Source organism: Oncorhynchus masou, chromosome 24 (assembly GCF_036934945.1).
Source record: "Oncorhynchus masou masou isolate Uvic2021 chromosome 24, UVic_Omas_1.1, whole genome shotgun sequence".
Taxonomy (NCBI): Eukaryota; Metazoa; Chordata; class Actinopteri; order Salmoniformes; family Salmonidae; genus Oncorhynchus; species Oncorhynchus masou.
The window spans coordinates 71,621,236-71,647,642 of record NC_088235.1 but is presented as its reverse complement, the minus strand read 5'-3'; the positions used below and the strand labels follow the sequence as shown (position 1 = coordinate 71,647,642).

Below are 26,407 nucleotides of genomic sequence, written 5' to 3'. Positions count from 1 at the left end.
TTCATTTTTGCCTAAAGTAACCATACCAAACATAACATACAGTATCATACAAATTTGAGTGTGCCAGATATACCTTTACTATGTTACGTCTAGTCTATGAGACCAGGCTGAGCTTGTAGCCACAAACTAGCACCTCCAGTGTGTCTTCTCCTTTTCCCAATGTCCTCTCATCCTGCTCCAACATCTCCTCTATACCTCGGGGATTCGATCTTGCAACCTTCCGGTTACTAGTCCAATGCTCTAACCACTAGGTTACCTGCCACCCCAATCTCTGTAAACAGAACAAATCATAGGTAATCACTCCGCTGGGATATTTGCGGTGTTCGTGCAGCTTTGCCTTGATTTACATAAAGTACTTTCTACTGACAAACAGCAACTGTTTCCAAACAGGGAAGCAGAGAATGCCTCTTCTGAAGTGCATTGTATTTTATTTGGCTTGAATGTGTGGCTCAATCTGTTTTGTCTGGGTATATGTTGTATTTCATTATTCATTGTACCTGATCCGAACATAAGCTACATCTTAAAGACATACCGTACAGAGAATATTATATGGTATGGTTAGACCATAGGCTTTATGCTGTTCTCACTTTGGCTGTGTATTTTATAGGGTGCTTGGAAGTGCACATACTAATACAGTTGTAGGATCTTAATTTGATTACTCTTTTTTTGCTGAGAATTTTAATGTACAGCAGGAAATGCAAACTTGAAGTGTATTTCAGTTTTTAAAAGGCTTCTAAAGTTGGTCATTTCCACTTAGAAAAGTAAGGGTTGGCCTCCCGAGTGGTGCATTGGTCTAAGGCACTGCATTGCAGTGCAAGCTATGCCACTAGAGATCCTGCTTCGAGTCCAGGCTCTGTCGCAGCCGGCCGTGACCGGGAGACCCACGGGGCGGTGCTCAATTGGCCCAGCGTCATCCGTGTTAGGTGAGGGTTTGGCCTGCAGGGATGTTCTTGTCCCATCACGCACTAGCGACAGGTCGCCAGGTGTACCAAGTTTTCGCCGACACATTGGTGAGGCTGGCTTCCGGGTTAAGCGGGCATTGTGTCAAGAAGCAGTGCGGCTTGGCTAGGTTGTGTTTCGGAGGACGCACGGCTCTCGACCTTCGCCTCTCCCAAGTCCGTACGGGAGTTGCAGCGATGGGACAAGTCGAACTACAAGTTGGATACCACGAAATTGGGGAGAACCATTTTAAGAGAAAAAAGACATAGCCGACTTGATTTCCCCAAAATTAAAAAATGTATCAGCCCCTACAAAAATGTCCATTAATTATAATCGACATAATAATTCACATTTCTGGTTACTGCAGGATTATTTTCCCGCTGTAGCAGAGTGGCTCAAATTAAGGTCCTACATCTGTATTCACTCTTTAGAACATGTGGTGTGTTTGCGTGTGCATGTGCACCTGTGTGTGACTGTACATAGTGAAAGGTTACATACGGTCAAAGCCATGGTGTACACGCATTTTGAATTCTCTATCCTGACTCATGTCACCATTGGCCGTCCTGATTGAATCACTCTTATTCCAGATGAGGCAAGAAATACTTGGCCGTCAATCAACAGGCCTTGAAGTTTTCATACACAAACACAGTTGGATATGCTAACTGTGGAAACGCGCAGCCAAGAAGAAGAAAAAAAAGAAGAGGCAGGACACTCCAGAACTTTATAAACAGAACCATTTGTATTCCTTGAAAACAGAACAGAGCTGAAAGAGTTCTTGCCTTCTGTTTATGGCTCTGAGTGAAACCAGCATGCCTCTCAAAGTCCCTCAGCGAGCGACACTGCAGCGGTTGCACTGACTTTCTATACCGCTCCCCTCTCGCTCCCTGTGCATCACCTCTCCCTCTCGCCACCTCTCCCCTAGTCTCTTTTTCTCTTTCCAATGCCAACCACGCATCTCTACCTTAACTTGTTTTTCTGTGACTTCTTCACAACCTCTCCCTCTCTCTGTCCGTCTGCCTCTCTCTCCCTCCCTCCCTTCTCTCTCGCTGACTACATCGTGTTTAAAAATTTAAAAAAAAATCTTTCTCTGCCTGTTAATTTATCCTCGTCTTTCTGTTTTCTCTATCCTCATGCCTTCCTCCTCCATCTCTTTTTCCTTTCATTCCTTTATATCACTTAAGGAGTGTTTGGGTGCCTGTATTGATAATAGCTCAGGAGATGTGATAACATTGTCAATAACATCATTATGAGCAAAATTCAATTTGAGAAATTGAGTTAGGGAGGTTGGAGCAGGGACATGTGGCCTCCTACACACGAATGAGCATCGGGGGTATTGTCTATCCTTCTGGAAATATTTCGACATACACAGCCCCCCCCCCCCACCCACTTTCATGTGTCAAATTTCAGATCTCTAGTCATATTCTGATGTGTTTTATGGAAACATTTTGTTAGACACACCCCCCCAAAAAATTAAAACATCTTTTCTTGGTTATATTCATGTCATGTGGTGCTAAATATATAGATTGTTTATGCTAGTGGTTCAGCAAACTCTCTCACAATTTCAACACAAAACACATTTCCTGTAATCGAAATAGAATTACCCGGTTGTGGATTGACTGAGTGTCTCTTCAATAGCAAAGTGACAAACACTTGGAACATTTGGAACATTCATCAATGCAAATAATTAGCTAATTTCTCACTCTTGTTTAGTTTTCCCACAGTACTAATAATATCAATGAGATCCACGCTATAAAGTGTTATTGTCTACACACTGAAGAAGGCTGTGAAGCCAAAACGTCTGTATATGCTAACTGGATGCAGTAGAACTAATAATAATAAGAACGCTTTTTTTGCTCATCTGTACACAGTTCAACAAGAACTTACTCAAGTCTAATCTTTTGACGTCATCAGCTTTTTTAAAGTTCACCAAAGAGCAACAAACCACTCCATATCTCAACTGGTCCACAAGCTTCGAAGCCAGCGATTGTTCTCGAGAGATCGATCGTAATTTGATACACTTTCAACATGTCACTGATGGATGCGTCTCAGAGGAGATCTGTTGCACTCTATGGCAGTTATTAATCTCTCTGTTCTGTCGTTAGAGTAGCGAAAGAGGCTAGCAGAGCCAACTTCCAGCTAGAGGGGGACTCTGAGGGGTTTACAGTGCTGTCATTGTCATCATAAGTGTTGTATTTATTGGTGTTGTGTGTATTTGCTTGTGCAAACAAACTTCCCCGTTGGGGATGAATAAAATCCTATCTTATTTTAGGGACTTTGAAGGTTACGGACAGTGTTGTCATTTACATCCCTTCTCTTCCCCTTTTCCAGTGAACGGCAGTTGCAGCGGTGCCTACTGCCCAGAGAAGGAGAGTGGGCCAGAGCTGGGGGGCAGTGAGGGCACACTGATGCGCTGTGGGCAGAGTCTGGCGGTGCCTGTGCCACCAGGGAGCCAGGCAGGTCCAGTGGGTCATTACCACAGTGTCCACTGTGAGCGGCCCACACCCACACACAACCTTCATCTGCAGGACAGCCAGCAGCAGCACGCTGAAGCCAGGTAAGAACGACAAGACAGGTTCTGACAAGAACACCGGCAACATAGGGGTCAGTGCAGGCCTGAAACAGTATAGCTGTCTGTCGATTTGTTTCTGTTGATCAGATTGTTTGTATTTTTGAAACACCTGAAATGATGTTAGCAGGACACGTTCTACTATCGTATTACCACTAATAACATTATCATATTGATAAAATGAACAGTAATCATTCTATGCAGGTAATGGTATTGATAATAATCCCTATATAAATGTGCACTTCGTCTGTCAAATGTAATTACCTATAGCATGTAATGACATTTCTCATAGAGGAGGCAGGTACACTACGTAACATCTATTCACTGGTCAGAAAAAGATTCCTATCATCCTCTCTGGCCTCTATACACTCCAAAGTGCTTCTGGAGAGACATTCAATTCTCCCATATTGTCTCCCCGAATGCCATCGCTGCAGCCAAACAGGAAATAGCGCTCATGAAAGAAAGGGGGGGCTCTCTCTCTCTCTCTCTCACACACACACTCTTTATTGACTACGAAAAAGTCCATCTCTGGCTCTATCTAGTACTTTTCCCCAGTGTCCGTCGAGAGAGAGGGAGAGAGAGATAGAGAGAGAGAAAGAGAGAGCGAGAGGGAGAGAAAGAGAGAGAGAGAGAGAGAGAGAGAGAGAGAGAGAGAGAGAGAGAGAGAGAGAGAGGACAAAGGCAATTCCTTCATGGAGACAGGAGAGAGAGAAAGAGGGGCCTTCTCACATCACTCAAGAGCTTTGCACAAAATCCATAATGAGCGAACTGACAGGAATTATTATGTAGGACATCACAGCGACGCATGGAGAAATACGACCTGGCTCCCCATTCACCGGGGGCAAGATTCCCACCATAATACACAGTATTGTAAACGCCGACCCTTCACAGGCCGCCATTATGCCAACAAACCAGGTGACTCCTATTTATCCCAACATGTAGGCTTAGGTTTAACCCCTTTGTGTCATCAAAGCCTGTCAGACTGGTGACACACAAGAAGGCTCATCCATCGCCTCTTCTTCTGTCCTCTCTATCTGCCGCTCTCCTATTCTTAGCCATAAATGCCCATTCATAACTGCTCACAGGGCTCAAGGTCCCCTTTCATTTATTCATGAAATCATTCCCGGATCATCTGCTTCTGGTGGATGCTGCCTTGTTTTGAAAGGGACACCACAAGTCACTAACTAACCTTCCGTTTCTCTCTGAAAGTCCTCTGGCTGTGTGAAGTGGATGTTAGAACCCCTGACTAAAAGACTTTTAGTTCTGTGGGGGCTCTCTGGGGTGAGATGTTATTCTTGTAGCCAAAGAACGAGAGCACGGGAGAGCAGAGAAAGAGAGAGGGGGAGAAAGAGAGCCCACTCTAGGCCAGGACTGCAGCTCACAGCCTTGCTGTTGTGCGAGGGCTGAAAGCTGTGGCGTGTGGGAAGGATGGCTTGGCAGGACCCAGACAGCCGTGGCCTTTATCTATCAACAGCGGGCGGCTAATAGTGCTCATATTCGCCCCTGTGTTGTGTCCTAATAGCCTCGCTCTGCTCAGATTCCCTGCCGTGTGTTTTTCCCCTCTACAGGTCCTCTGCCTTCCAGAGATCCCTGGCCTCTCCCGACCCAGGCTGCGGAACCTCCAACGGGGCCAGGGCACTTCCTCTCTCCTATCCCATCAAACAGGAGGCATCCATGGGCTACAACATCTCACAGGGACCAGGGGTCCCCACCACAATCCAGGGTGCCTTCCAGAACAGCAGGGGAAACATTGGGGTCCGGCGGGGGGAGATGGAGGGTCCTCTCGGTGGAAGCGGCGGTGGCAGTGGCTTAGGCAGTGCTCTCTCGGCAGACTCGGCGTACCCGTTTAATAATGAAGATGGCTCCTCCCCGCTGTCTTTGTCCCCAAGCGGCTCCCGTCATTCAGCGCGGCTGCTCACTACTAGCAGCCTGAAGAGACGCTGCCTGTCCCTGGCTTCCCAGTCCGCCGCTGCCAGCAGTAACGCTAGCGCCGTCGCGAACGCCGTCGTCACCGCCACCGAGGGGATCGATATCACCGCCATTATCTGCTCCTCCCAGATGTCCGTGGTGGCCTGTGTCAACGGGCTCCGGACAAACCCCTCACCCCAGCCCAGCGGCGGCTTCTCCTCCCGGGCTGGCCCCCACAAGCCCCCACCCCCTCAGCAGTGCAGCAGCCCCCAGCAGCCCCTCTCGCAGGAGAGTTGTCAGCTGCCCTCGCCTGCCGCCTGCCTGCCGTCCCTCTCCTCGGGCTCCTCCTCGGGCTCCTCCTCCTCCTCCGTGTCGTCTCTGGACCCGGAGCAGCAGAACCAGGGACTGTGTGAGGAGCCCGGCTCCATGCAGCCGGGGGGTGGAGGAGGAGGAGGAGCAGGCGCCGATGGGCTGGGTCTGCTGATGAGTGGGGCCCTGATGACGGGAGGCCTGCTTGGGAACGTGTCTATGCTGGAGGGCTGTCAGAGGGCCGGTGGAGGAGCTCTGAAACAGGAGCCTCTAGATGACTTCTCTCCCAGCGAGGAGGAGCTCTTTCAGCACCACTACCACCATCACCACCATTATAATCACCTGACTGGCCGCACTGCTGCCAGCCACCTCCGTCCTCACCCCCACCACCCTGCCCCCCGCGGCCCTCCATGCCCCCACCCTACCACCTGCACCAGTACGGGGGCCCAAGCCCGGGGGGCTTGCTGCACCTCCAGAACCAGCCCACATCATCTTCATCTTCTCTCCTCTCGGGCCTCAAGACCTCCAGCCCCGTCGGGGGAGAGGACGGTGGGCCGCTCAGCGACAAGCAGGTTTGCCGCTGGATTGACTGCAGTGTGGCGTACGAGCAACAGGAGGAGCTAGTGAGGCACATCGAGAAGGTGCACATCGACCAGCGCAAAGGGGAGGACTTCACCTGCTTCTGGGCCGGCTGCATCCGCCGCTACAAGCCCTTCAACGCCCGCTACAAACTCCTCATCCACATGAGGGTCCACTCGGGAGAGAAGCCCAACAAGTGTATGGTGAGTCCCTCTCCCCACCATAGAAATATAATTGATTGAATGGAAATCCCCATTCAAGTAAACGTGATGGGTGCGCTGGCGGCCATATTGAATTTACCCATGCCATTCTAGTAATTCCCCACCCTGAGTAGAGAACCAAGCCATTACGGTTGGTGTCGGCAGTCAATGTTGTTCACAGCCCACTTTTCTGAATGGAAGCCATTTTTTATGGTCCATTGTACTGTAGGTTACATTTCTTGTTTCCGCAGTATATTTTTACTGTGTGAAATTGACACTTCCCAACTTGTGCAAACACTTTGATTGTATCCCTGCATATGACTTTTTCCAGTTTCCACAGAGCCTGCTCTCTTTTATTTAAACATACATTTTGGAGCTGCTGTGTACAGTACATGTGTAATACATGAACAGGTGAAGTTGATGGTAGACTAGTTCCTAATACAGTATATCCCTTATTTGGTATTTCATTGAAATTGGTTGGTGTCCAACCAAAAAACGTGCCGTGTTTGTGTGATAGAAGTAAAACAAAATGTTTTTCATATCCTCAGAGACTGATGGTCGATTGTGATTCAAGGAAACATCTACATCAACAAGATGCATTGTTTCCAAAAGCAATACGGATCATTTTTTCATTGCAAAGTTTTTTTTTCCAATGATAAAATCAGACTCGTTTTTTAAAATTGAAAATGGATACATTTGTAGTCACAGTATTTTTTTGCAGAATGTTTCAAGCACACATTTTCCATTGAAGAAAAGCATTATAATAGGAGCAGTGTAGCTCGTTGTATAAATTGCTTTGTGGTTGTATTCTTTACAGGTGAAGCTCTCCTATTCCACAAGTCAACACACCAATCAACGTCAAACTGTCACTCCCCAGCATCCCTTAGCAAATGGAAAAGCCCTCCAACCTAGAGAAGGATTTAATCCAAATACACAATAGTCCACAATTTGTGTTGGGCGATGTCATGTTTATTTTCTCTCGCTTTGCCGTTTTTTAAGAAGGGATTCAGATCATGAAAAACTAACACATCTGGTTAACATAACCAAACAATGCATACACTTGATCCCTTTAAATGGAAGGTTTAAATGTTTAGCTGTCCCACAAGTATTAAGTGAACTGGCTTTTTTTATCCAAACCAAACACAGGGAAATATGTAGTAGTCTAGTAGAAGAAGAGGCTTACGAAGCAGAGGGATGGATGGAAAAATATCTCGTCTTGCTCAATTCAGAGTTTCACCCAACCCCTGTCCGAAATGTTCTTCCTTGTTCTAGGAAAACCATCCAAAATAGAATTATTATTGTGCAATACGATCGTAGCCTAACACCACAAAAATACCTGTTTTATTTCTATTTATGTTTTATGAAATCCCAGGCGATATATAGAAAAAGAGAATCATATTGTGTATAATTTACTGGCTGCTCATTATTGTGAACGTGTGAAAACTGGCGAGCGTCATAAGTTGTTAAGTGAAATGCAGTTAAAGTGTTTACGTGTTAAAGTGACACTTAACACTGCTTTACATTGTTAGCTACATTTTATAGGATTTTTTTTACACAAAGGCGTCGTGTAGTATTTGAATGCATAATGAGCACTGGAAGTTACTGGAAGTTCCTCAGAGCCATCGTTCATTAGTGCGTGTGCATGTTGTAGCTCAAAATGTGCTCAGGCTGTGAATCTTCTCTCAACTCTGTTGTGCTGTTTTTCATGCAAATTCTGGGAATTCTAGGGAGTTCTGGGAACACAATTCCCTGTGTTTTGGTCCAGCTGTTGGTTTAGATTTTTTCAGAGAGTGTTGCATATACGTTAAACACTCACATTTTTTTCTTCTCTTGTGACTGTTCATGCCAGTATAAGCTGAGTGTGTCTCTAACTCTGTCACGGAGGTCAGTTTGGTGCCACGTAGGACAGGAAGGGAAATAGACGGAGTGTGTGTTCGTGTGTGTCTGTATGCGTACGTACTGTACTACATGTATGTATAAATGTGTGTTTGTGTGTTTGTGTGTGGAGATGCTTACCAGATGCTAACACCAGAACAATTCGCCTCAGTGTAATGGAACCGCTGGGCTCTATCTCGGGACGGGAGGCAGTGTGTGTGTGTGTGTGCGGGTCCAAGCTACACATCACAGCCTCCCAATCACTCAGACCTCAGCAAGGCCTCAAACACACATACATGCGCACACACACACACACACACACACACACACACACACACACACACACACACACACACACACACACACACACACACACACACACACACACACACACACACACTTGAATTTCTGTTAACCCCTACAATAGGAGGTATTGATTCTATCCATGTTGGATTCTAACACTCAGTTCTCAAACTGAACAAAAACAGAAATGTATTCAGACTTGCATAAACACTTCTAATGAGTATGTATTTAGATTCAGCTCGACAGAAAGCCTTAGAGAAAGTGGAAGAAAGTCTGCACGTGTTTTGCATGTGTCTGAGGCAATGAGTTTGTGTTTGCATAATGGTTGAGAGTGTGTGGTCATTCACGTGCAATACTATGGCGATAGATCCCTGCCATAATTTGTCACAAATGTGGGCTATGATTTGTAGTGGGTATGCATTTATACGCACAGCATGTGTGTGTATATGTCGTCGTATCTTATTTCGTAACCTTATTTAGTCCTTATGCGTCTGTGACCACTGCAGTCAGAAGCGTTTGACTGATGCCTGTTGTGCTTGCTGTACTCATGCAATAGACAAAGGCATTTAGGAATTCCAGCTATTTGCACAGAGGAAACAGATGAGACATTTTGATTCAGGACCAAATGCTCCAGAACCCCCCCCCCCCCCCAGCTAATTCCTTTATTATCTTTCCAGCGGCAGATTCCAGTGGGCGCTCATGAGTTGGAGCTGCGCTCACATCCAAGCATAACACTCCCCTCCCCTCCAGCCTCCTCCAGCTGCACAGCATTTGTTTCATGCGGTGTCTTGGCAGGAAAAAGTCATTATCACAACACAAAAGTCGTTCTCCGACCTCTCACTTGTCACTGTCCATACCTGGCTATGTTTAACGCGGACCTATGTTTAATGCGGTCCCACATAAAAATTGCGACTCCATCTGTAACCATTGAGTTCGGAGAACTTGTAAAGCCCCCTCCACTACTACAATTAATGCGGGCCCCAGGGCTGTTGTATAGTAGTCTGGCAGGCAGGGACACACGGGCGAAAAGGAAATGGCATAATCTCTCTGCAATATCCTGTTATGTTTCATGCCTAATTCGGAGTGTTGTTTTAGTTTATTACATTTAAAAAAAAATCTTGTCTGCATAAATATTAAAAATATATCCAGCAACCGAAGACCTGACATAGTCACAGGCTTTGATAACTTAGTGGGTTATATCGAGACGGTCCTGCGGGCTTAATGTCTCTGAGTCAGATAGTTCTACTCTGCACCCTGAAGTTCAGATAAATATTCATCTAAACCCTATATAATGTAGAACTTGATGAGACTCGTCATGCTGGACCATACATATCTTGCATTTGGTTCTTGACTTGGTTCTCTCCGAGTCTCCACAGATTTACTGAATGGCAAAATTGTATGAAATTGTTTTGAAATCCTGTCCATTGAAAGTATTGCACAATGTTGGTCTATATGGATGTGGAGAAGGCCTGTTGAAGGATTCGCTTGTGCTTCCCTCAATGTTTTGTCAGTGACTTACCTGAGAAGTTGACTGGGTCAAGTTGCCTTTTAGATACATACTCATTGTGGTTCAGTTGACTCTTTAACCTACAAGTGCCTTCAGAAACTATTCATACCCATTGACTTTTTCCACATTTTGTCGTGTAACAGCCTGAATTTAAAATTGATTCAATTGAGATTTTTTTGCTCACTGGCCTGCAAACAAGACCCCATAATGTCAAAGTGCAATTATGTTTTTACAAATTTTTACAAATTAATTAAAAATGAAAAGCTGATTTGTCCGGAGTCAATAAGTATTCAAACCCTTTGTTATGGCAAGCCTAAATAAATTAATGAGTAACACTTTGCTTAACAAGTCAAATAATATATTTCATGGACTCATTCTGAGCATTAATAGTGTTTAACATGATTTTCTGAAGGACTACGTCATCTGTACCACACACATAAAATTATCTGTAAGGTCCCTTGTTTGAGCAGTGAATTTCAAACACAGATTCAACCACAAAGACCAGAGAGGTTTTCCAATGCCTTGCCAGGAAGGGCACCTATTGGTTTCTGGAGCATTTGGTCCTGAATCAAAATGTCTCATCTGTTTCCTCTGTGCAAATAGCTGGAATACCTAATGGTTAAAAATATAAAAAAGAAGACATTAAATATCCCTTTGAGCATGTTGAAGTTATTAATTACACTTTGGATGGTGTATCAATACATCCAGAAACAACACAAATACAGGTATCCTTCCTAACACAGTTGCCGGAGAAGAAGAAAACTTTTCAGGGATTTCAATGGTGACGTTTAAACAGTTTAATTGCTGTGATAGGAGAAAACTGAGGATGGATCAACAACATTGTAGATACTCAGCAATACTTACCTAATTGACAGAGTGAAAAGAAGGTAGCCTGTATAGAATAAAAATATTCCAAAACTGTTTGCAATAAGGCACTAAAGTAATACTGCAAAAGAAATGGCAAAGAAATTAACTTTTTGTCCTAAATAGAAAGTGTTATGTTTGGGGCAAATCCAATAGAACACATTATTTAGTACCACTCTCCATATTTTCAAGCATAGTGTTGGCTACATCATGTTATGAGTATGCTTGTAATCGTTAAGGACTGTTGAGTTTTTCAGGATAAAAAATGGAATGGAGCTAAGCACAGGCAAAGTCTACACTGAAGTTGTTTACCAAGAAGACAGTGAATGTTCCTGAGTGGCCGAGTTACAGTTTTGACTTAAATCTGCTTGAAAATCTATGGCAAGACATGAACATTTCTGACTAGCCATGATCAACAACCAATGTGACAGAGCTTGAATCATTTTGAAAAAATAATAGGCAAATGTTGCACAATCCAGGTGCGGAAAGCTCTTAGAGACTTACCCAGAAAGACTCACAGCTGTAATCGGTGCCAAAGGGGATTCTGACATGTATTGACTCAGGAGGTTGAATACTTATCTACTTATCTTGTTTTTTCCATAATTATTTCTACAAATGTTAGAATTTGTTCTTACACTTTGACATTACAGACTGTTTTGTGTAGATCGTTGACAAAAAAAAAAGACAATCAAATAAATGTTTATTGCACTTTGTAATACAACAAAATGTGGAAAAGGTCAAGGGATGTGAATACTTTCTGAAGACACTGTATAACTCTGTGTCTTCCATCAATATTTTTCAGGTGTGTGGAGACTTTTTAGGGCCAGAGGCATAATGCCCACTGAAACTGAGGGGACGTGTGCCCCCCTCAATTATCAATTTGTATAATAAAATAGAAGATATGGTTTGTTTTTATATAATAATTCATTCAAAGATATTAGATACAGCCAACAACAGAATTAGGACAGATGTAATTACCGTTTTACCATGTACTTTCCAAGTATATACCTGGTAATCTCTGTCAACAATAAAATAGTGTTACCCATTTTACTTTAAGAACACATTTGGTATTTTACCCTCCAAATTGAATAAATTTGCCACCCACGTCATAATGATAAAACACACCCCAGCCACCACCTCACCTGCCTAATGAAACCACTCTCTCGACACACACACCCCATATGCTGGGGGGAAAATTGACTGCAGTCAGCCAGGGACCTGCTGGAAAAAAAGCATAGATCATGGAATTTCCTTTTTTTTCACAGGTGTGAAACCAGCAAACATATATATTTAGATTTATTAGACTGATTTTTGGAAGAAAGTGGCCAAATCCCCCACAAGCAGACGTTGAGACATACAGCGGCGTCCGTTGCCAAGATGGCGTGGTGTTTTCTCCGGGTAAATGGAGTCTTTTGTGAGCAATCAGCTCCGACACAGGAGATGAAACGGCGAGTGCCATTAGCTAATTAAAACTGAGGTTCTACATATGACCCGGCTTTTCCCCTGAACGCTGTCCTGAAACCGGAGCCGTCTGTGCGTAGGGCGCAGGCGGCGACTGACGTTGATATTAATGTGTTTGTACCAGTACGAGCCGCTGACACTCCGGCCTGTCTGGACTGCTTAGCCAGCGCAATCTTTCAGAGGCTGGGACTCTGGCCCGGTAGCAGCTACCTGCAATGAAGACATATGATTCAGAATTTTAACCTAGACGGCCAGGTCTGTAGGCGTGAGCCAGCTCTGCGCTCACACAGACCCACACATCTCTGTACTGGAGGAGAAGGGGAGGGAGAACTCTGTACGATGCAGTTAAACATGAATACTCAGAAGCAATATGGGAGAAAGGGAGAGAGGAGGCTTCTTTTTTTTTTTACATGTCAGGACTAAATGGATAATTGTATGGGGAACTTGAGTTCTGATAGCTTGCCTAGAATTTGAAAGCGCAGAGTAATTGAATTCGTAGCAGAAAAGCAATGGGAGCCCACAGTAACCGTCTGCGGTGTATCTGGAAAGGACAGTGTCAACCCATGGTTACCGCCGCTGTATGACTGTGGGTCCAGAGCGTCCCTGCCTGCTGTCAATCATTTGTGAACCCACCCTCCCGGGTCTCTTATCAATCAAGCCTGTGGGCAACCATGTCCAATTGTTATTTCATGTATTCTATTGGTGCAATGAAGCCATATTGTCATGCCATCGTTATCTTCTGCCGTCTGTCAGATCCTATGTGCCACTTGGCTGTCTCGGGCGTCATGCTAATAGTGGAGAAACACGGACCATATGCGATACATATATTAGTATGATGAAACTGCTGGCAGAAATGGTCTGAGACTGATGTTTTGGCATGGTAATGAAAGGCCTGGATATAGATGGATCTTGCTTGTTTTCCTTGTCGAATAGGCCAGGCCAAGTTCTTGTCAAGCCATAAAAGTTTTCCAGTCAATCTCTTTACAGTAATGCAATCCAGTCTTTTGTCTTTTGTCTCTCTCTCTCTCTCTCTCTCTCTCTCTCTCTCTCTCTCTCTCTCTCTCTCTCTCTCTCTCTCTCTCGTCATTTGGGTCTGGATCTAAATACTTATATATATATATATATAAAGAGCCTCAATAGTCATTTTTATATTTCATTTCGCTACAGCTGACACAGATAAATGTATTATGAAGCCACAGTGAAACAAAGTTAGAGATGCAGTGAACCAGCTCCCCTGTCTCAGACTGCGTAACCAGGTATCAAAGCAGGGACAATCCACTATATGCGATACCCTAATTACATTTGTCTGGAATGCAATGTTTTGAGTTTGTAATTTCCTTAACATTTAATCACGGTTTTGTATCAGAAACCTGATCGACCGGGCTGAAGTTGACAGGCTTGACTCTAACATAGCGCAGTGGTTGTGTCATAATTGTGTCCCATCCAAGTCCTTAATCAGTTTAACCTCACCAGTGGGCCAGATCAGTTTACTAATACGTGGGAGAGACGAACAGAGCCGTGTTCAGGGTCTATTGTCCAGGCACGTTCCTGGGATCTCTGAGGGGATGGATGGGGACCTGAACAGGTCTGTTGTAGAACACTGGTCTAACATGTGTTCTGGGATCTCCTTCTAAGGTAATAGAGCTCATTCGACCAGATCCACCAAATGAAACCCTAGTTCCAAATGGCAGCCTACTTTTGATTAGGTCCCATAGGGTTCCCATAGATCTCTCGTCAAAAGTAGTGCACTATATAGGGAATGGGTTGCCGTTTGGGATGCTGCCACAGTTCCTAACGATTCCAAACAAAGCAGTTTGGGTTCTCTAATGCTGCAGTGTCATGGGTCATATAAAACATGGGGTCTTGCTTGTAAACCATTTAAATCCTCAGGACAGACAAGCTTCTTATGGAAACATTTGGAGGCAGTTTACCAGGAAAAAAGAAAAATATACTTTCTCGAGCGTCGTACTCCCTACGTAACACTAGCCTCGTTTTGTACTGACCGACGAGACACCATTTGTGACCGAGCAGTAGCCATTCCGCAAACCTTCTCTGTGAGCCGCAGTGTGTGAGCCGGGCCAGTTGGGAGTGTGTGGGACAGTGTGTGAACAGTATGTGGACAGAGGTAAATCTCTCAGTACCCAGAGGTGGAGTGGGTGTTGTTGAGGTATTGATGTAGCAGGGGGGGCTGGGTGTCAGTGGGACACGCATCACACAAACCACTGAGCCCAGAGAAACATCATCTACCTCGCCTAGCCTGACCGCCGTCACATCTCCCAATAAACAGAGCAACAAGAGACACCTTTATATTCCCTTCTCCAGACCCAGACCATGTCTGCCTCAGAGCCAGGGGCCGCCAGACCACAGCCCCTGGACTACGCCTCCACTCAGACCAGTCCAGACTCCAGAGTCAGACCAGGATCCAGTGTCACTCTGGGCCAGCAACTAATATAAAGTAGCTACAGTACAGACACTGGTACTGTCGAGAGAAGGATGGATGTTAGCATTTTTTTTTATGGATTGAAATAAAATGTGTTATGTGGTAGGGTTATGTTGACATACGCACTGTAGTGTTCAGTGGCTAGGTTGGCTAGCTAGCAGGTGACATTTGAAGGTTTTGAAAGGAGGAGGAGGCCCGAAGGAAAGTAGAAGAGAGATTAGTTGAAACATTGTATAAAAATAATGTCATCCCCAAAGTATTCAGCCCAGAATCAACTCAACACGCTGTATGATATACCTGAAAATGATGTGAATGTGATCCATATTTGGGAGCTTTTTCATAGCATTCATAGCGTTGGCAGAACATTGCGCTCTGTAACGCTGACTCACAGCTGGAATCCAGCAGGGCAATTAGAGCTGGGAGCGTTCCCCAGCAAAGTGTTCAGTCCTCCAGGCCAATGAGGCTGTCCACACTCCCTACAGGCTCTGTCTGTTTACCCTGTCAAGCCTTCACTCTGCCTGTTATAATGGAGATGCACCACAGAGCTGTATCAGAGCTCCAGAAAGAGGGAGAGAGACCAGAGAGAGTGAGAGACCAGAGAGAGAGAGCTCACTCCAGAAAGAGAGAGACCAGAGAGGCAGAGAGACCAGAGAGGCAGAGAGACCAGAGAGAGTGAGAGACCAGAGAGAGTGAGAGACCAGAGAGGCAGAGAGACCAGAGAGGCAGAGAGACCAGAGAGGCAGAGAGACCAGAGAGAGTGAGAGACCAGAGAGAGAGAGCTCACTCCAGAAAGAGATAGACCAGAGAGAGAGACCAGAGAGGCAGAGAGACCAGAGAGAGTGAGAGACCAGAGAGAGAGAGACCAGAGAGGCAGAGAGACCAGAGAGGCAAAGAGACCAGAGAGTGAGAGACCAGAGAGAGAGAGAGACCAGAGAGACCAGAGAGGCAGAGAAACCAGAGAGAGTGAGAGACCAGAGAGAGTGAGAGACCAGAGAGGCAGAGAGACCAGAGAGTGAGAGACCAGAGAGAGAGAGACCAAAGTAGGGTTGCAAAATTCCAGGAACTGGTTTTCCCAAAATCCCGGTTGGAGGGTTCCCAGAATCAGGAGGGAATAAACAGGAAATCCCATACCTCCAACCAGGATTTCTGGAAACCCAGAGAATTTATTGAACGTTCTCTGAATTTTGCAACCCTAGACCAGAGAGAGAAAGAGAGAGCGGGAGAGGGGGGGGGCAACGACGTCACAGTAACTTCCCCATCTGAAGATGGGGTACGCTTTGTCACAGTGGAGAATTCTGTCATGACACCGGCGCCTAGAATGTTTAACCTGCTGTGTTGTGGCATTGTACAGACCCCATTGTTTGGTGTTACTGGCTTGGTTTATTCAGAACCAGAGAGTTTGATTGGTAGACATCTGATTTACATTCCTCCCGTAGAGTTTTACACCCCTCCAGTGACGCTGAAGAGTCTCCAGAAAAGGATCCAGTACAACTTCAAACATGTGTTTCATATTTGATCAGTTCAGCCTCGGAATTAGTTTAACATAGACGTAAAAGGGTTTGTGCTGGATTTATAACCATTGGTTTTGTTTCCTTACAGAATGAAAGATAAGTCTGGGAACTTTTTTATTGTTTCCTGTCTTATGCTAGCTTTGGTTTCTGTAATAACAGCGATTACGTTTGTGGCACGTAGGACCGATCCTTTCAGGTTGTCCGTTTCACCGAGCAAAATGAAACCAAAATCAGTGTTGCCGATGTGCCAAGTTTCACATTTTAAAGGGACAAAGCCACACTTTACATTAGGTCGTGCACAATTTGGTCAACCAGGACAGTACTGCGAATGGAAATTGCACGTGAGAAGAAAAAAAAACATTGTGCGGACCGCGGTGTGCGGCCACGACAAGTGCCAGGCCCAGACTCATATTACTGGCTAACCTAAACACGTGTCGGATGAGAAATGTCATGGAAAATATTCCATAAATATAAAAACGTTTACTGTGGAATACCAATCGGAGCGCTGGAACCTCACAACTCCTGCAGTTGGCAGGTTGCTTTTGTCCAAAGTAATTGCTCAGGAACAGAGACTGTTTTTGCACTTAAACGAATGTGTTTGCAGCCAGGCATTAGGGACATGGGCCAAAACAGTAATGCAGATTGGTGGTGAATGGGGATTGACTTAATTACACGTGAACATGGAACCACTTACTGAAACGTTGATATGAATTGATTTATTCAAAAGTGAATACTTGGACATCTCCAGTGAGGGGTGATATACTTGAGCCTTGGTAAGGACTGACACATTGAAGCCCCGGTTGCAGGCTGATATATCACAGCCAGCCGTATTCCCTCTGCGTTGGCGTGAAACTGGACTCCCCGACGCCCAGAGAGAGAAGACAAGAGAGCATGACTTTGGCACACTAAGAACTGAACAAACCGAGAGGGCACCGTTAGCAGTTCAGTTTCACCACGTCTTGGGCAGCCGCCGCTCCATTCTCCATTACCCAGAAGGCTCTAGTGGTCTGGACATTCTCCAGCAGAGTGAATGATGCCCGCCCGCTGTTCGCTGTTCGATCTCTTTCCGAGGGACTGTTAGTTGCGCAAAATGCCCTTTCTCTCTCTTCGGCTCTTCGCCTTGCTGGGCCAGTGCTGGGTGGTGATCACAATGCCATCTTGACCTATTGTTTAATTTCGCAGCGACTGTTTTCTCTCTGAATATTATGGGGCCTGTGGCGTCAAGGCGTTTGGCTTGGCAGCACGCGGCGCCTCTGAAATGTTTATTTTGTTGTGTGGACAAGGAGCAGTTTGCCAAAAGGGAGAAGGGTACAGAGAGGGAGAGAGGGCTACTTTGTACATTTACGTTTGAGTCATTTAGCAGACGCTCTTATTCAGAGCAACTTACAGTAGTGAGCACATACATTTTCCTACTTTTTCAGAGTTAGGGAGAGCCGGGTGACACAGGAGAGACTGATGTCAGAGGTACACAGGAGGAGGGAGAGAGGGACAGTGGTGGACAGAGAGAGGGATTCGAGAGATGAAGAAATTGTTGATTGAGTTGAGAGAGAGAGCCGGTATGAGTCAAGTTGCTTTGACATAGAACAACCTGGAAAAGAAAAGTAGCAAAGCGATCAACTAATAAATGCCATCTAGTAGGCGTCTGAATCCATCCACGTGTAGAACAGTCCCCACTCTGGAACCCACTGAAGCCTCGGAGGAAGAGGAGCTTTGCCCGGAAAGGGGTGTGGAGAGGAGAGAAGAGGTGCAGGGGGGAATGGAAGCAGGTGTGAGGGAGAGGTCCTGGACAGATTGAGCCCGGGTTGGCAGAGAGAGGAGAGAGGATGCTGCTCTCAGACCCGTCACAGATGATACGGTATTGACTGGGAGTAACATCAGTCCAGCAGCCGGCTCAAAGCACATATCGTGTTAAGGATTTTCACTAACGTTCCCCTCACTCCGGGGGTTCGAGTTACGGCGAAAAGGTTTATAATTAATGCCTTGATGGTCTACTAATGGTCATGGCACCAGGGCTGTGTAATACACTCTAATTAGCTATTAGAAATGGTTAGGGCAGCTAGGGTAAACACAGGGCCAGCAATCAGAGAGAGAGATTCAGCGCCATAAAACATAGTCATGACGTACCAACCCTGAGTAATGAGTTTCAATCACCTCTCAATGAATGGATATTCACAAGAGTAAAGATCCTGAATGATTTTCGTCCACCAAAAACCAACGTCTTTCTTTTGCCTTCCTCCATTGCTGTAACCAGAGCCTTACATTGCGAAAAAAATATAAGGGCTCCTAAATATAAGACTCTGGCTGTAACCAATACACAAGACCTCCAACTGAACTTCCCTCAATCTCAAATGGACTGGCGTTTCAGAAACCCCTTCAGAAATATTTTTTGTTTGTTGGCGCAACCATGATTTAAAAGTCAACTTCTGCCCCGTAACATCTAAAGTCTGCCAAAAAACCCAGACTACTGTTAAGGCTTTAGTACTGGTGCAGTCTAAACATTGTCCGCTCTCATTTGAACGCATTGATATGGATGCGGTTGGTCACTTGGCTGAAACGTGACCCCCATTTGTGTTGGAAGTTGAGTGCATTTCAATGGGAACTCCTGCACAGTTTGTCTGTTTTCATACAGGGGGGGTACGAATGAACACGGGCCAGTTTCAAGATAACACACAGACACGGTGTGCCACTGAACCAATGGCACATTGAAGGCATTTTCACTTTTATGTGGAAAACAGGGAGTTCGGCTTGGGAATGAACAGTTGCTGTTGAACGCTAACAGTGAAGGTCATCAGATCAGCAAATAAGATATATCCTTTTTTACTTTTATCAAAGAGAGAAGGGCTGTACTATGGTACGTGTGTGACCCCACTTCCCTCTCCCTCTCAAACTGGGCCATAAACCCAGCGATGCCCCGATCACGAGGAAATTACATCTTAGCTCTCTAATGTAATACAGGGCCTGGAAGCTGGCACATATGTGAACGCAGGCCCCTGAGTCTCAACAGGTTAAGTGCTTCCATGACAACTCGACTCACCATGTATTCTGGAGCCAGACGTACCCAAAGTATTTCTATAAGTCGTTCTATACCAGTCCCCCATAGCAACAAGGGTTCAAATCCATCAAATAGTTCCCCCTCAATCTCCATCAAAAGTGCTAGGATTAATTCCAAATGATACCCTATTCCCTTTATAGTGCACTACTTTTGTCCAAGGTCCATAGGGCTCTGGTCAAAAGTAGTGCTCTATATTGGGAATAGGGTGCCATTTGGGACGCCGCCCTTGTTGTGGCAGAGAGCAGCTGGTGGGCCATTATGCTGGATGCCTCATTTAGTCATCATAGGAATGCTTCCTGTTGTAGACGATGCCATTCACAAACTTTTTCATCTGCCCCAAACTATGCGGGACCGTGTTAGTGCAAAATGGCTGCTCGGAACAATTTCTTTAGTCATTTACATGACTACTTCCTTCCACCAATTTATCGGCTGAGCGAGCTATCGCCTCGGCAGCGCTCGCTCACTCTGTTCCATCTGGACAACAGTCCTGCCTTAGTCACTGCTGTGTATGTGTGTACTCATATCTCACCATTCATAAATCAAGTGCTGTGAGAGTTTGGGCTGAGGATAAGGGGGAATGACGCAAAAGAAAAACAAAGTAAAGTGTGTGTGAATTCATCTCAATCCAGCATTGAGAAATGGAAAGGAGAAGAAAAAAAATTCATCCCCCATCTTTGATTCAAATTAGGGCCTCTATTCGCAACAGATGAGTCTGGCTGCTAAAAGGGGTCCTGCTTGGCTGTGGAAATGATATGTGTAAACTATGTAATGCAAATGTTTTAGCGAAGCTGGCTTTAATTTGGTACCCTGACGAAGCACATGAGAAACCTGCCTCTCCTTAGCTGTCTCGTTGAATCATATGGATATAATTTCATCCATTTACGTTTTTCTGCTCTTTGCTGTGGTTGCCACGGGGCATTTGGAAGCAGGCAGATTAAACGCACATGTTTCCCCGAGCCGCAGCATGAACACTCCGCTCCAACATTTTTCAGCTGAACAGATCCTGAAGTGTTGGTGGTTTTCCTCGTGGGTCAGCGTATAAAAAGGCACCTTGTGATAAATGAACACACTTCCAGTACCTATTTTTTTCCCCAGATTAGAATAATACTGAAAAGCAACTAGTATTTTATCTGGTTATATTCTGGTTATATTCTGTGGTGGTGTGTTGGATTCCCAGATTAGGCTTTAAGAGAACACCTCACCCCGTTAGAAGCTTAGGCAATAACAGAGCCTCGATGCGTTAGCTGAAATTAATCAAAGCGGATAACCGGAGGGCCTCGTTAAGCCCCGGAGTACCATATTGCTTTGACTGAAGGTCCTCTCAAAATGAGTAATAGGGATTTCATGCTAGTTAGCAGCCAAACATTTTAATCCCATTTCTCTCATCATTAGTCAGAAGCCGCCGGTCAAACGGATGGTGGTGAGAGCAGGCCAGAAACATGGGGTTTCACTGATATCAAAGGATTCCCTCCTGTCAGCAGCAACACTGGAGACTGTAGCTGTCGAGAGAAAGAACTTTCGAAAGTCATTCCTCACAACAACAAAAAAGCACATCGAGGAGGTGAGGCTTTCGCTTACATGACCTCGATACAGTCGAATATAGTTCATTTCTAAAGAAATGAACCTCTTGAGAAAACTCTTGTCTCGTTTCGTCTCTCTCTCTCTCACTCTATATTTACCTCTCTTTCTTTCTGAAGGCTTTCTATCAAAATGATGTCTGAGATGTCAGCGTCAGCTTTTTTCCCCCCAACGCCATGCAATAAACAGGCGGTTTGTTTCGATCTTCTCCGGCATCTCAGTCAGGCTCTTTCTAATGAGCTCTTTTTAGTTGGTTAGCGGTACACTGCGGCCATTTAGGCGGCCAACTGTTTGGGCTTCTCTTTGCCAGTCAGCATTCATTTCCCATGAAGGCCTCAAGCTCGCTGTACCTTCACAGCCCAGCTCTCTGGGCCCATAAGCTGTCTGTTGTGATCGGCTGCCGGCCCGTCGGCCATGTCAGAACCCACCGTCACCCCAATGTTTACCGAGCTGCCCGAGCAGCCCTCTCAGAGTGAGACGGTGTCAAACGTGGCTCAGGCCCTGCTCGCCTGCTCCCTTCGTGTGGTTATCGAGCCCGTTTACCTTAGAACCAATCATTCAGAGGGGAAAGCCAAACATGTTTAAAGCAATTCATGTGATTAGCGTCTAAACTGCTTTCACAAATCATATCAAAGACGTGTTTAGAAGAAGCTGAAGTTGTCCTGTGTGGTTTCGACACCTCGGCTGGCTCCAGGCCTTCCCACCCATACCTTCTTCTTTGTCATCCTGTTTTACTTCTTTGCTCATCCATTTTACGGAAAAATAAACAACCAAATTCGTTGTGACATTCCCCCCCCCCCCCCGTACAAAATAGCTTCAATAGCTCTCACACAGCAGCAAAGTTGTACACACGCTGTAGAATATCAACCTGTGCCCCGGTCCTGCTTTCGACTTTGCCGACACCTTCCCAGTAACCCGCCACACTAACAGATGCCATTTTGACTGGCAGGTTAGCAACACCTGACCATGCACAGTAAATGCTCTATGAGCCGGTCAGTAAACCAATGTCCTGTGAATCATGTGCCCTTGCCCAGCGGTGGGAGTAGGCTCTCAACAAGCGGGGAAACTTCACCCTCCCTGCCTGCATCCCAAATGGCTCCCTATTCTAGGGCTCTGTGTGGGCTAAAGGGTGCCATTTGGGACACAGAGCACCGTCTCACTGCCAGCCGACCTCAGGCACTTTAATATCCAGAGCAACACGATTAGCACGCTTTTCTCCACGGACCTATAACTCTCATTTAGCTTCAAATTTGTATTGCGTCAAAGAAAGAATGAAAGACTGATTATTTCCCTTCTACATAAATACACACATTTGGCCCGTCAATAAGGTTTATATTTATTTTCCAAACTCAAATGTTCGGCACGGTATGTGTCTGTCAGGCCTGGCATGCTAGTATAGAGGGCTTCTTCTCTGAGATTTTATTGAACCCCCCCCCCCCCAGTCCTATACAGTTGATGACCCTGCCTCTAGAATAATACGACTCCAGTGTGTATTGTGTGGTCTGACACTTTTAGATGTTTCCCAAGCCCTCCGGTCGAGGAGGCCTGAGTAGGCCCATTTCTTTGCCCTGTGTTGATGCAGCATGGTCGGTTTGATCTCATGACATTAGTGGGCTGAAATCTACTGTACATTACATGCTGTATCATGTCTTCTGTTGTGATATTTATCCTTGCCCTTTCTACAATCCAAACGACTGCCACTACGTGTGTGTGTGTGTGTTAACAGCTTTAAGGTGTCCACTTATCACAACAAAAACATGAGTCTCATGTGGGGTTGCTAAGTACGGAGCTGATGAGGAAGCTATGTGAGTGTGATGAGACAAAAGACTCTTCTGGTCTCTTTTTTTATTGTTTGAATAGCACATTTAGACAGGCACGGAGACACACACACACACACACACACACACACACACACACACACACACATACAAAACCTCGGTCACCTGACCCAGCTCTCCCATGACAGGGTTAGGTTTCGTCCATATTAAATGGCGGGGGCTGTGAATAGAGGGCGCTTCCTGCCTGTGCTGTGAGTGAATGAAGGAGGCCATGTATGAGCATTGAGCTCAGATCAGGACATAAGGGCCATTAGAAGAATGGTGTGTCTCTCTCCTTGGGCGTAACCCGACACTCCCCAGCCCAGTGCGCGCACACACACACACACACACACACACAACACACACGCCGAGGCTGCTTCACTAAAGGTCAGAGGACAATAGAGAGCAGTTCCTCCCATGTCAGGTACCACTGCTGCCCAGGCCACAGAGTGAGACGACCCTACTAATCCCGTCCCTATGCGTGTGTGCGTTTGCTCGCATGCATGTGTGTGTGTCCACGCCCCTGATCGAGGCATAATGGCCAGGGAGGTGGAGCCGGCAGAGCCCTCAGATAGGGTAACAGGAAAGTAATTGTAACGGAAAGGGCCTTGATGCGATGCTCCTCAGTGGCCCCAAAGGCTCCCATTGTTGTGGACCATGATAGCAACCATGACTGGTATTGATGTCAGGCTGACCGTAGCCACTGCCGCGAGTCCCCGTGAATAGTTAAGGCAGATTAATGAAGCGGGATATAAGTTACATTGAGGTGTACTGTACTCTACATGTACAGTGGTGCTCCATACACTTAATGGCTGTATGCATAGGAGGAGGAGGAGGATGGCCACTGTCCCAGCCAATCAGCCGTGTTTGTGTTGATGAGCGGGGGAGGATATGCGAGCAGACTCATGAATAATGGGTGTGCTAGCAAATCTGTGGTGTCCATTGGCTGAGTGGATAGGATCAAATGGGCTGAGTGGCCAGTCAGGATCATATGTAATGGGCTTGTTTACACTCACTGCCACTTATCTAGTTCATCTACCCTCATATACTATGCTCCGCATGTCACCCATTAACTGTCACTGTACAGTATAGGTTTACTGTCGTTTCTCCTGCAACCCCACCACCTGTCTCTTGGTAGTACGGGCTTACTATCGTCTCCATGCACTGTAGCCTCACCGGTAGCTACATAGCAAGTTGTAGTAACACTAATACGGAAGGCATGTATATACAGATGTGGGATCTAAATTTGATCACCCTGTTGCAGAAGAACATTCCTGCAAGGCAGGAAATGTAAAAATGGTGGTGTATTTCAGGTTTGAAAAGGCTTCTGAAGTTTGTAATTTCAATTTAGAAATTTCAGGCTTGATTTTCCCATAATAAAGATGTACCATCTGCTAGAAAAAGTGTATATTAATTGTAATCCACATAATAATTTAAATTTCCTCATTCTGTAGGATTATTTTCCTGCTGTAGCAAACTGGCACAAATTAAGATCCTACATCTGTAAAATACAGATGTGAGGTGTTCCTGGCTCATATGACAATGTCTGAGTAACAAATGGCACCCTATTCCCTAAATAATGCACTCTTTTTGACCAGAACCCTATGGGCCCTGGTCAAAAGTTGTGTACTGAACAGGGGAAAAGGTGCCATTTGGGATTAAATCAATGTAATTTGGTTACTAATAGCTTTTTACAGTGGTCTGTGGAAACACAAGTGCCCAGACCATGTGAAAATGGAAGATTTTGACCATGGCCGGTACAATATCTGTTAGTTTCCATGGCCTGGTGTCATTGTAAGAAAGGGACTCATCCAGCTGTGTGACTGATAGAAGGAGTGGGGGAATGAGTGGGAGCATGCGCTGCTCTGAGTCACAGAGGTACATGGACACAGTGGCTTCATTGTACAGCCGTCCTCTCTTATTGATCTCTCTCTCTCTCTCCCCCTCTTTCTCCCTCTCTCTCCCTCTCTCTCCCTCCCTCCCTCTCCCTCCCTCTCTCTCTCTCCCTCCCTCTCTCTCCCTCCCTCTCCCTCCCTCCCTCCCTCTGTGTGTGTGTTTCTCTTGTCTATCCTCTCCTGCAGTTTGAGGGCTGCAGCAAGGCCTTTTCCCGCCTGGAGAACCTAAAGATCCACCTACGGAGCCACACAGGGGAGAAGCCCTACCTGTGCCAGCACCCCGGCTGCCAGAAAGCTTTCAGCAACTCCAGCGACCGGGCCAAGCACCAGCGCACTCACCTGGACACGGTCAGAACACATGGAGACAGCCTCCACTCTGGTTCTACTACCCACAATTCCTACCTCGTGGTTCCTTTCTGCTGTAGATCATGGATCAAGGCTGTTATAAGGGGTTTGAATCAGGGTTAATTTTAGACACTCGTTGTGGGTGTGAGTGCCCTAAAAGTAGTGGGAGGGGCCATTGTTAACATTTGAACTCTGATAGAGGTGACCTGATTACGGCGTATGTGTACGGGGGATTTTTATTTAACAAGTGTTTGTTTAGATTTCCCTTCTTTTTCCCTCCCTTTCCAAGGCTGCCATTCACTAAACCAAACCAAAAACCAAACTACACCTAAAGGAAAATGGAATTGTACACATGAAAGAGTCCGTGCCCATTTCCAAACCTCAATGCCCATTTCCATCCCTTGACAGTGTCACAGTTCAATAAGCGAACCATCAGTCAGGGAGTAACAGTCCGTTCTCACTCGCCCCACACTGCCTCCATCAGCCAGAGGCTGTGCCGGTGCCACGACATGCTACAGATTATTAAAATATCACTTCCATTAGTCCGTTTCGAGTCACAGTATGTGAAATAAGCAGCAGTTAGTTTAGCGTGGACCGTTCGGCTCAGACAGGGCTTTGCCTTGTCTCTGTCTGCTACAGGGGGGAAACCAATGACTGTATATAGAGGAAAGGAAAGCCTGAGTCAGCCACGACTCATTCCTCCTGTCTCCGTTACTCCTCCAACGTCCTACTTTATCACAGTCCACAGGCCTCAACCAGCCTCAGCCCCCCCAGACTCACTACCGTACTGACACAGCCAATTCCACCACCAGCCCAAGACGCTGATGGCCGCACATTAGCGCCCCGCCGAGAGCCTAATTCCGCCGCCCGCCACCCTGACAAACACACTTTGGGGGAAAAATAATTTTCAACTATGATATTTATACTAGAAAGAAGTTGTGTGTGTGTGTGTGTTTTTTTTTTCTTCTCCCTCGCTGGATATTTTCTCCACTCATCGGGTCTGTGTCGGATTGGCGTTGCGTAGGAATAACAAACAGGGCAGAGATGAGTGGTGTCGAGAGCGGCTTGGAATAACAATGTGTTATTTACAGAAATGAGCGAGGTACAAACGGAGAACCAATAAAGAGGCGTATCACCTTTCACTTTAATGGCCACCTTATTTTCCACTGTGGAGAGAGAGAAAAATACATACACCATACAAAAGTATGTGGACACCCTGTTTCAAATGAGTGGATTCGGCTATTTCAGCCACGCCCGT

The 26,407-nt window shown here is 45.8% G+C and overlaps 1 protein-coding gene across 1 annotated transcript in view; it reads left to right on the top strand.

Moving 5' to 3' along the window:
* The window catches only part of LOC135512564 (zinc finger protein GLIS1), a 114,652-nt gene that overhangs the window by 57,454 nt on the left and 30,791 nt on the right, over positions 1 to 26,407 (top strand). The window contains 4 exon segments of the mRNA XM_064934714.1: positions 3,268 to 3,493; positions 5,074 to 6,115; positions 6,118 to 6,504; positions 24,991 to 25,152. Of these exon segments, the coding sequence (XP_064790786.1) occupies positions 3,268 to 3,493; positions 5,074 to 6,115; positions 6,118 to 6,504; positions 24,991 to 25,152 (1,817 nt within the window).